The 11,233-nt window shown below is 57.3% G+C and overlaps 1 protein-coding gene across 1 annotated transcript; it reads right to left on the bottom strand.

Annotated features, from left to right (window-relative positions):
* Positions 1 to 7,681: 7,681 nt before the first annotated feature.
* Positions 7,682 to 9,562, bottom strand: JUND (JunD proto-oncogene, AP-1 transcription factor subunit). The gene has a single exon (XM_015123347.3). The coding sequence runs from the start codon at positions 9,421 to 9,423 to the stop codon at positions 8,374 to 8,376; it is 1,050 nt and encodes a 349-aa protein (XP_014978833.3). The 5' UTR covers positions 9,424 to 9,562; the 3' UTR covers positions 7,682 to 8,373.
* Between the last annotated feature and the right edge of the window lie 1,671 nt (positions 9,563 to 11,233).

Genomic DNA, 11,233 nt, shown 5'->3' on the forward strand with positions numbered 1-11,233 from the left:
CGTGGTGGTGGGCGCCTGTAGTTCTAGCTGCTTGGGAGGCTGAGGCAGGAGAATGGCATGAACCCAGGAGGCGGAGCTTGCAGTGAGCCGAGATGGCGCCACTGCACTCCAGCCTGGGTGACAGAGCGAGACTCCATCTCAAAAAAAATAAATTAATTTTTTTTTAAATTAAAAAAAAAATTAGCTGAGGCCGGGCGCAGTGGCTCAAGCCTGTAATCCCAGCACTTTGGGAGGCCGAGACGGGCGGATCACAAGGTCAGGAGATCGAGACCATCCTGGCTAACACGGTGAAACCCCGTCTCTACTAAAAAAAATACAAAAAACTAGCCGGGCGAGGTGGCGAGCGCCTGTAGTCCCAGCTACTCGGGAGGCTGAGGCAGGAGAATGGCGTGAACCCAGGAGGCGGAGCTTGCAGTGAGCCGAGATCACACCTCTGCACTCCAGCCTGGGCGACAGAGCGAGACTCCGTCTCAAAAAAAAAAAAAAAAAAAAAAAAAATTAGCTGAGCATGACGTCAAGTGCCTGTAATCCCAGCTACTTAGCAAGCTGACGCGGGAGAATCTGTTGAACCTGGTAGGCGGAGGGTACAGTGAGCTGAGATCACACCATTGCACTCCAGCCTCGGCAACTGAGCAAAACTCAGTCTCAAAAAGAAAAAAAAAAGGAAACTCTATGTGGTACTTTAGGGCTGAGGGAGAATCCCCAAAAAAGGGGCAAATCTGGAGAGAATTCAGACTTCCTTGGAGAAAGTATGGTCCCGCCTGACATGTAACGGAGATAATTGCTTGATCAACCAAGCCAGAGCTGGTCTGGAGCTGCCGAGCAAGCAAGAGGCCCACCCTCCAGGGTGCAGATGTGAGAACAGGTTATCAACAGTTGGTGCCGTGGATGTGCACTGGAAACCTAGCTGTTGTGGGGGCGGGAAACCTTCAATGTGTATGGCCCACCGTGGGGGCTCTGTTCTTTTATTATTATTATTATTTACGATTTTTTAGACAGAGTCTCACTCTGTCACTCAGGCTGGAGTGCAGTGGCATGCACGATGTTGGCTCACTGCAACCTCTGCCTCCCAGGTTCAAGCGATTCTCCTGCCTCAGCCTCCCAAGTAGCTGGGATTACAGGCATGAACCACCACACCCATCTAATTTTTGTTTGTTTGTTTGTTTGTTTGTTTGGAGGGACAGCGTTTCACCATGTTGGCCAGGCAGGTTTCACCATGTTGGCCAGGCTGGTCTCCAACTCCTGATCTCAGGCGATTTGCCTGCTTCGGCCTCCCAAAGTGCTGGGATTACAGGCACTCATGAGCCACTGCACCCGGCCTTTTTTTTTTTTTTCCTTTTGAGTTTCATTCTTGTCGCCCAGGCTGGAGTGCTGTGGCGCAATCTCCCTTCACTGCAACCTCCTCCTCCCGGGTTCAAACGATTCTCCTGCCTCAACCTCCTAGATAGCTGGGATTACAGGCACCCACCACCACGCCCAGCTAATTTTTGTATTTTTAGTACAGATGGGGTTTCATCATATTGGTCAGGCTGGTCTCAAATTCCTGACCTCAGGTGATCCACCCACCTTGGCCTCCCAAAGTGCTGGGATTACAGGCATGAGCCACCGCGCCTGGCCTTGGGGCCTCTGTTTTTTGTGTGTAAGAGGGCTGCAGAAAGGCTTTCACCAGGTCAAGACTGCGAAGTTGCAGGACCACGTTCTGGACCCAGGGCTCTGGCAGGCTTCACCTGGTGTCTTCACACCTCTATCCCTAATGCCTCACCAGCGCCCTCTATTGATAATTCTTGGCATTGTGATCACTTTTTTTTTTTTTTTTTTTTGAGACGAAGTCTCGCTCTGTCACCCAGGCTGGAGTGCACTGTCACCATCTCGGCTCACTGCAAGCTCCGCTTCCCGGGTTCATGCCATTCTCCTGCCTCAGCCTCCTGAGTAGCTGGGACTACAGGCACCCACCACCATGCCCGGCTAATTTTTTGTATTTTTAGTAGAGACAGGGTTTCACCATGTTAGCCAGGATGGTCTCGATCTCCTGACCTCGATATCCGCCCACCTCAGCCTCCCAAAGTGCTGGGATTAGAGGCATGAGCCACTGCACACGGCCGAGCATTGTGATTGCTTTCAAGGAGACATAACGAAAGAAATTCCTTTATCACATATTGAAAGGGTCCATTCGGAGACAAGAGGCAACACATGGATAATTGACACACATATATTTATTTATTATTATTTTTATTTTTTTGAGACAGAATCTTGCTCTGTTGCCCAGGCTGAGGTGGTGTCACCATCTTGGCTCACTGCAACCTCCACCTCCCCGGTTCAAGGTGATTCTCCTGTCTTAGCCTCCTGAGTAGCTGGGATTACAGGCACCCGCCACCACACTTGGCTAGCTTTTGTATTTTTAGTAAAGAGACAGGGTTTTGCCATGTTGACCAGACTGGTCTCGAACCCCTGACCTCAAGTGATCCGCCTGCCTCGGCCTCCCAAAGTGCTAGGATTACAGGCACGAGCCACCACGCCTGGCCTAATTATTATTAATAATATTATTCTTTTTGAGACGGAATTTTGCTTTTGTTGCCCAGGCTGGGGTGTAATGGCACCATCCTGGCTCTCTGCAACCTCTGCCTCTGGGTTCAAGTGATTCTTCTGCCTCAGCCTCCTGAGTAGCTGGGATTACAGGCATGCACCACCACACCTGGCTAATTTTGTATTTTTAGTAGAGACGGGGTTTCTCCATGTTGGTCAGGCTGGTCTCGAACTCCTGACTACAGGTGATCTGCCCGCCTCGGCCTCCCAAAGTGCTGGGATTACAGGCGTGAGCCACCGCGCCCGGCCTAATTTTTGTATTTTTAGTAGAGATGGGGTTTGACCATATTGGTCAGGCTAGTCTCGAACTCCTGACTGAGGCAGGAGACTCACTTGAACCTGGGAGGGCGGAGGTTACAGTGAGCCGAGATCGTGCTACTGCACTCCAGCCTGGGTGACAGAGCAAGACTCCATCTCAAAAAAAAAAAAAAAAAAAAAAAAAAGAACTTGGAGACAGCAGCTTTGGGAGCCGAATGGGCCCATTCCAGGGGCTGAGGTTACATCAACCAAACAGTACAGCTCTTCAGAGGAACTCAACCAGAAGGGGTGAGAAACGGGATTGTGGGGGATGAGAAGAAGGAATAGGGGCCCCCTGGACACAGAAGCCGAGCGACTGGCTCTGTAACTTTGAGTAAACCCCTCTGAGCCTCAATTTCCCTATCTGTCACAAGAAGTAAGATCACCATCCTCAGGTTCCCAAAGAGACACGACAGGCTTGACTGGGCACAGTGGCTACTGCCTGTAATCCGAGCACTGTGGGGGGCCAAGGTGGGAGGATCGCTGGAGCCCAAGAGTTTGAAGACAGCCTGGGCAAAATATCTCTATTTTAAAAAATAATACAGAGACATAACAGACTCTCCAGGATGTCCCCCATCACGGGTGAACAAATCCACCATCAAGGCTTTGGAGGTCCCTAGAGCCCCTGATCTGAGGGGCCCTGATCCATCGTTTGGAGTCACCCAGAAGGGCTCCAAAGGCACTGGGGGCCAGAGGAGAATGACAGGGTCCCCCACGAACCCTCACACACAAGCCCTCCACCAGCCCCACTCACCCGCCCCCAAAGCCACCAGCCCCACTCACCTGCCCCTGAAGCTGAACCCAGCAGTCTGAAAGGCCAGTCTTGGAGCCCTGGTGCCGCAGCAGCTTTGTGACTCAAAGCCAAGTTCTGGCCAATCCCTGCCACCTCTTGGGGGGAGGGGATTCTAGAAGGCACAGCCAGAGGTTGGGGAACAGGATGCAGGGCAGCGCCAAAGGTCATGGCAGTTGCTACCTACACCTGCTCATCCTGAGTAGAAAGGGTTCTCAGCACAGAGGAAATCCCAAATCTCCCCCTCCATGTACCTAGAGGCAGCTTTGGTCTTTCATCCCATGGGCATTTTCTGAGCACCTACTGTATGCTGGAATTTGCCCCAGGCCTGAGGATACAAACAACTCAAAGAATTTGGGGGTATAAAATACGTAGATGGGAAGGAACCAAAAAGGAGGTGCAACGGGCCCGTCAGGGTTCTGACCGATATCTGGGGTCTGGCTCTGAGACTGCGGGCTCCTTGGGGTGGGACTGGACTTGATGTCTCTTGGGATCACCACCGGGCCTGGCAAAAGTGGGCACTGACCCTGAGCCACAGCCCTGTAAGGGGAAGTCAGGCCGCTGTCCTGGGTCACCTCCTGGGGCTGGGCTGGGGCCCAGCATGAGTCACCGCTGGCTGGGCCGAGGCTGACACGCACCTTGGACTCAGTGCAGCTGGCTCCAGCCAAAGCCAGCCTGGCCCAGAAGCCTCCGCCTGACTTCCCTGGGGAGCTGCTGGGGGTTGCCAGGACAAGAACCAGCAGGAACGTCTGGCCCCCCCCTGCAAAGACCACCCTCTCCAAAATCTTCTCTATACTGTGGGTGTGACTTTGGACAAAATCAGGGACGTGTCAGATGGCAGTTGGATGGGGTTTAAATCCTTTGTCTGTTTTTTGAGATGGAGTCTCGCTCTGTTGCCCAGGCTGAAGTGCGGTGGTGCCATCTCGGCTCACTGCAACGCCCACCTCCCCAGGTTTAAGCGATTCTTGTGCCTCAGCCTCCTGAGTAGCTGGGACTACAGGTGCATGCTACCACGCCCAGCTGATTTTTGTAGTTTTAGTAGAGACGGGATTTCACCATGTGGGCCAGGCTGGTCTCAAACTCCTGACCCCAATGATCCGCGGGCTGCGGCCTCCCAAAGTGCTGGGATTACAGGCGTGAGCCACTGCGCCCGGCTCATCCTTTGAATGTTTCATCAGAACAGTTCCCTTCTGTGCTGTCAACCAGCTAAACATAAACTGGGAGTTCTCAGTGCAATTGGAGGCGGTGGGAGCCCAGAAAGGTGCTGGCCCAGCCTGAGGGCTACTGGGGACAGGTTTCCAAGGACTGTGCAGCTGAGGCTGGGAGGTGGCGCTCGGCTGGATGACTGGGGGAAGAGTAGCTGGCACAGAACTACAGCTGCAGCCATGCAAAGACCCTGAGGTCAGCAGGGCAAGATATTGGGAATTTGGGTGGAGAAGTTCCTGAAAGGAGACACTGGCCAGCCCAGGGACTGGTACAGTCAGGACTTTTCCCAGAAAGTTTTCAAGTAGGGAGTCAGATCTGTGATTTAGAAAAAGCCCTTTGCATCACAGCTCATGCCTGCCTGACTCCCCTATCAGACTGGAGTGCTGGCCTCCATCTACTAGGTGTCAATGAATGCTGGGGAGACTGGGCACGGTGGCTCACGTCTATAATCCCAGCACTTTGGGAGGCCGAGGCGGGCAGATCGCTTGAGCCCAGGAGTTTGAGACCAGCCTGACCAATATGGCAAAACCCTGTCTCTACTAATAATTCAAAAATTAGCCAGGCGTGATGGCAAATGCCTGCAATCCCAGCTACTTTGGTGGCTGAGGCAGGAGAGTCGCTTGAACCCAGGAGGCGGAGGTTACAGTGAGCCGAGATTGCATCACTGCACTCTAGCCTGAGTGACAGAGTGAGACCCTGTCTCAAAAAAAAAAAAAAACAAAAAAACAAAAAGAGCAGTGGCTCACACCTATAGTCCCAGCATTTTGGGAGACGGAGGTTGGAGAATCACTTGAGCACAGGAGTTTAAAACCAGCCTGGGCAACATAGATCCCATCTCTACAAAAAAATTATTTAAAAATTAGCAGGGCATGGTGGCATGCACCTGTGGTCCCACCTACTTGGGAAGCTGAGGTGAGGCAGGAGGATCAGTTGAGCCTGGGAGGTCAAGGCGCAGTGAGCTGCTGTCTCGCCACTGCACTCTGGCCGGGGCAACAGAGCAAGACCTCATCTCGTAAAGGAAAAAAAAAAAAACCTTGTAGGACACAGTGGCTCACGCCTGTAATCCCAGCACTTTCGGAAGCTGAGATGGGTGGATCACCTGAGGTCAGGAGTTCAAGACCAGCCTGGGCAACATGGTGAAACCCTGTCTCTACTAAAAATACAAAAAAAAAATTTAGCTGGGCATGGTGGCGGGCGCCTGTCATCCCAGCTAATCAAGAGGCTGAGGCAAAAGAATCGCTTGAACCTGGGAGGCAGAGGTTGCGGTAAGCTAAGATCAGACTATTTCCAGCCTGGGCGACACAGAGGAAGACTCAGTCTCAAAAAAAAAAAAAAAAAAAAGAAAAGAAAGAAAAGAGGAAACAAAAAGAAAGTACCTCTCTGCAGGGCTCCTCAGAGGCCTCTTGCCTTAGACCACTTGCGGGCAGGCGGGCAGGCAAGACGTCTGGGTTTGAATCTCTGCTCTGCCATTTAACAGGGGTGTTGGCCTGGCACAGTAGCTCACGCCTGAAATCCCGGCACTTCGGGAGGCCGAGGCAGTGGATAACGAGGTCAGGAGATCGAGACCATCCTGGCTAACACGGTGAAACCCCGTCTCTACTAAAAATACAAAAAATTAGCCAGGCATGGTGGCAGGCACCTGTAGTCCCAGCTACTCGAGAGGCTGAGGCAGGAGAATGGCGTGAACCCGGGAGGCGGAGCTTGCAGTGAGCCTAGATGGCGCCACTGCACTCCAGCCTGGGCGACAGCGAGACTCTGTCTCAAGCAAACCAACCCCAACATAACTTGGTGGCAAGTCCTTTCTCCATGACCAAGGGACAGTGGCCATTCTCTGTAAGTTTCTTCATTTGTAAAATGGGTACAATTCAGTGGCCCTCCCTAACAGGGCTGGCTAGGTACACATGGCCACCAGCCCTACTTGGTGTGTAACCTTGGCCACTAATATTCACATCCCTCAGGGCCCCCGATGAGTCGGAAGCCCAAGGGGCAGGGTCTTAACAGCAAAGGGCAGAGCAGGCAGGAGAAGCAGGAAGCCTGGATCAAGGCTCTGGAAGTGAGGAGTCCAAGGTTGGAGTGTCTCTGCACAGTCTCCTTAAAAGGCTGTGTGGTGTCAAGGCAGTTGCTCAACCTCTCTGAACCTTAGGTTTCCTCAAAGTGGGGAGTAGGATGTTGGGAGGAGGAGGAGGAGCGAACTTCAGGGAGCTATTTGGAAAATCCCAGTCCTGGAGGCAGACCTCTTGGGTCAGTCAGATCCCACCTGTGCCACCTTCCTCCTGGTACTGGGTCCATCCACCAAACGAGAATAAAAGGTTACACTGTAAGCCAAGCAATGCTCTGTAAATATAAACTTTCTTAATCATCACAACTTTATGGGGCAAGTTTTTTTTTACTGTTCTCCCCATTTTACAGACAGGCAAACCAAGGCCCAAAAGATTAAAAAGTTCAGTAAGTATCTGCCTCTTCCTTCCTGCCTTGGGCTGGGGCTGTGCCCTTTCCACCTCGAAATCTCTCCTTCCCGAAAGGCAAGGGGGCATTAGCTAGTTCCAAACGCAGGTCAAAGACCCCAAGACCCTTCCCCAACCTCGACATCAGCCGGCCCGGCGCCCAGGCGCGTCTAGAGGGCGCTCGCTGCGCGCCAGATGTGCGGGCCCGTCTCGGACGTCCGCTCTCAGCTCGCTCCCAACAAGGGGAGGAGCTGGGGGCAGAGAGAGGAGAGAGAGGCGGGGGTGTGTGGGGGGGAAGCGGGCCAGGCCCCGCCCAGCCCGCCAGGCCCCGGCGGGGGAAGAAGGAGGCGGAGAGCCGAGCTGGCGTAACGAGACTTTACTGAAAACAGAAAACCGGGCGAACCAAGGATTACAAACAGGAATGTGGACTCGTAGCAAAACAAAACAAAACAGAAAAGGGAGGGGGGACCGGTCGAAAGAACCGAAGGGGGAAGCGAGATCGAGGAAAGGGGCGGAGAATTTTTTTTTCTTCTTCCCATTTCTTTAAAAAACCAACACAAGAAAACACACACACACACAACCAACGTTTGTTCCCGAGTAGAAACATAAATAGGGCAGAATCGAACACTCTGTTCTTCTCTCTTCCAAAGGAAAAAAAAAAAAAGTAAAAGGAAAGGAAAGGCAGGGTTTGAGGCTGCGCCCCCTCGGAGCCCCCTTCCGCTGCGCGGTGTACAAGGTGGCAGCCGAGACGCGCGGGTTTGTGCAACACAGGGCGGCCGCGCGGGGGACAGAGGCAGCGCGAGGGCGGGGGGTCATGCGCTCGCCCCCCCGGGAGCAGGGGGTCCAGCTTGTCGAGTCCGGGGCGCCCCTTCCGAGTCCTGGGCACCCTCGGGGGGAATCCCCAGGGGCCGCGCCCTCTCTGAGTTCCTCGGCACACTCGGGGGAAGGGGGGTCCCCAGGGCGGCACCCTCTCCAAGTCCGGGGCGCCCACGACACCCCCCCGCGAGCCCGCCCCTCGGGGAGGGTGGCCGCGCATGCGCCCCGCGCGCGGACTCAGTACGCGGGCACCTGGTGCTGGGGCAGCAGCTGGCAGCCGCTGTTGACGTGGCTGAGGACTTTCTGCTTGAGCTGCGCCACCTGCTCGCGCAGCAGGCTCGCTGTGGACGCCAGCTCCGTGTTCTGGCTCTTAAGGGTCTTCACTTTCTCCTCCAGGCGCGAGATGCGCTCCAGCTTGCGCTTGCGGCACTTGGAGGCGGCGATGCGGTTGCGCAGCCGCTTGCGCTCCGCCTTGATGCGCTCCTGCGTGTCCATGTCGATGGGCGACAGCGGCGGGCTCTCGCCGAAGCTCGGCACGTCGGGCACCGTCTGTGGCTCGTCCTTGAGCGCAGCCAGGCGCGGCGGCCCCAGCGCACCCGGGGGTGGCGGCGGCGGGAAGGGCACGGGTTCGGCAGCGAAGGCGACCGTCGCGGCGCCCCCCGCGCCCCCGGCGCCGCCCGCGTAGCTACTCAGGTTCGCGTAGACGGGCGCCTCGGGCGCGGCCGCCGCCGGGGCCAGCTCGCCGGGGGGCGCGGAGCCCGTGGCCGTGCCCGAGGGCCCCCCGGCGGCGGCGGCGGCGGCGGCGGCAGCGGCGGCCGCGCCCGCACCAAGCTGGTTCTGCTTGTGTAAATCCTCCAGGGCCTTGACGAAGCCCTCGGCGAACTCCTGCTCCTCGCTGGCCGCCACCTTCGGGTAGATGAACTGTGTGCTCGTCGGCGTGGTGGTGACCAGCCCGTTGGACTGGATGATGAGGCGCTCGAGCTCAGGGGAGGCCAGCTTCAGCAGCCCCAGGTCGGGAGAGGCGAGCAGGCCGTCGGGGGGTGCCGCGCTGGGGGCGCCGTCGGCGCGCAGGGGGGTTGGAGGCGGTGCGGCCGCAGGCTTCAGCGCCGCCGCCACCTGCTCACTCAGGCTCAGCGTCAGCGCGTCCTTCTTCATCATGCTGCCGGCCGCGGCCGTCGGGGGCGCCCCGGAGAACAGGCGGCCCGGGGACGCGAAGCTGCCGCCGCTGCCACTGGCGCCGCCGCCCAGGCCGCTCAGCGCCTCATCGCCGTAGAAGGGTGTTTCCATCCTCCGCCTCCCCCGCCGCGCCGGCCCGGGGGGGAGTGGCCGCGGCCTCCCGGGGGGCCCGCGCCCCCCCCGTCCGCTCGGCCCTGCGCCCGCCCCGGCCGCGGCCGCTGCGCCCGGCCCTCCGCTGGCGGCGGCTCCTGCGCCGCGCCGCTCGTGCGCCCTCTTATAGCCTCGGCTCGGCGCGATGAGCTCACCGCCCCCGTTCGCCATTGGGTGCGGGTGACGTCGCTCATTTGCATGGAGGGGCGGGGCCAAGCCACCGACGCCCGCCCGGCAGTCGTTGCCGCGGCGACGCGCGGTAAACGGCACAACAGCGCGCTGCCTTGTGGGTTGACGTCATGGGGGCGGGTCGCGCGCCCGGGCCGGGTCACCCCGCCTCGGGACCGCTGTGTACGACCGATCTCCCCGGCGCCGCCTCCGCCAAGGCACGTCCCGGGTGGCGTGATGGGCCCGGGCCACCAGGCGCCTGCCCTCCCCGAAGCCCCGCCCCGTGTCCGCGCGTGGGGCCCCGGCCGGGCGGGGGCGGGGGCGGGGGCGGTGCCGGCCTCCGGGGACTGGAGGGGGATGGGGTCCCGCATGGATAAATAACTCCTTGGCGCCTCCTGCTCTGCTGTGCTGCCAGCGCCTCCCCTAGCGCGCCTTCTGGAGGGGCTTTGTGCGGACTTGGGGCTGGAGGCCTGGTGGGGCTGTGTCCGGGGGCTCGCCGGGGGTGTGGGGCAGGTCTGCGTTCCCCACCCTCCCTCCTTCCCTCCCTCCTTCCACTCCGCGTGTGATTGCTCAGGGAGAGACCGGGGAGGGGAGAGGAGGGTCGCCAGAAGTTGCTGGAAGCGCTTGGATCCCGATCGTTTTCACTGAGTGCGTTGTAGAATCAGGAGTCCGACTTCCTGCCTTTACAGATGGGAAACTGGGCTCAGAGAGGTGGAGTGACCATCCCCCGAGAGTTAGCTAGGAGTCACAGCAGGGCCAGGGCTGTGACTAGGCCTGAGCTCTCATCCACCCTTAGAACCCTAGAACCTGGGAGTCCAGGCCCCTTCTTTCCGCCGCCTACGTTTTAACCCCAGGTCTGCCAGGGCTGTGATGTCCTGGGCGAGGGTGCCCAACTCCAGGGGCTGGGCTGATGAGGCAGGAATGCCGGCTATAATTATTACCTGCTTGTTACCACTATCATGGCTGTTAAGGCTTAATGGGCCACTATTAAGACTGGCTGGGAAGGGGGTGTGAGGGAGGAGAGATGGACCCACCCCACCAATACTCACAAGGGATCCTTAGGACTTCTGGATCTGACCTCTGCATGCACCCCTCCAGCTCCCCACCTCTGTCTGGATGGAGCTCACACCCTCCTTTCCCTGACCTTCCCCTCCCTCTCTCTGATCCTTGGCCTCCCAGTTGCAGGACTAATCCTACCTCTGGGCCTTTGCACGTGCTATGCCCTCTGCGTGATACTCCCTTCCCCCAGGGCAAAGACTTCAGGAAGTGCCCCACCCCCAGACTTTATTCCTTTATTGTAGACTCTGAATCTACCAGAATGATGGAGTGGACCATAGACCCTTAAGGTCAGGGACATTGCCTATGCTGAGCCTGCTGACACAGCCTAATATAGAATGGATACTCGGTATTAAAGGTGAATGCCGGGCTGGGTGTGGTGGCTCATGCGTGTAATCCCAGCACCTTGGGAGGCCGAGGCAGGCAGCTCACTTGAGGTCAGGAGTTCAAGACCAGCCTGGCCGAAATGGTGAAACCCCATCTGTACCAAAAATACAAAAATTAACCGGGTGTGGTGGTGTGCACCTGTAATCCCAGCTACTCAGGA

This window comes from Macaca mulatta, chromosome 19, assembly GCF_049350105.2.
Source record: "Macaca mulatta isolate MMU2019108-1 chromosome 19, T2T-MMU8v2.0, whole genome shotgun sequence".
NCBI classification, from domain to species: Eukaryota; Metazoa; Chordata; class Mammalia; order Primates; family Cercopithecidae; genus Macaca; species Macaca mulatta.

Excerpts from the sequence above, each read along its gene's own strand:
- JUND (XM_015123347.3), bottom strand. The coding sequence starts at position 9,423 with ATGGAAACACCCTTCTACGGCGATGAGGCGCTGAGCGGCCTGGGCGGC.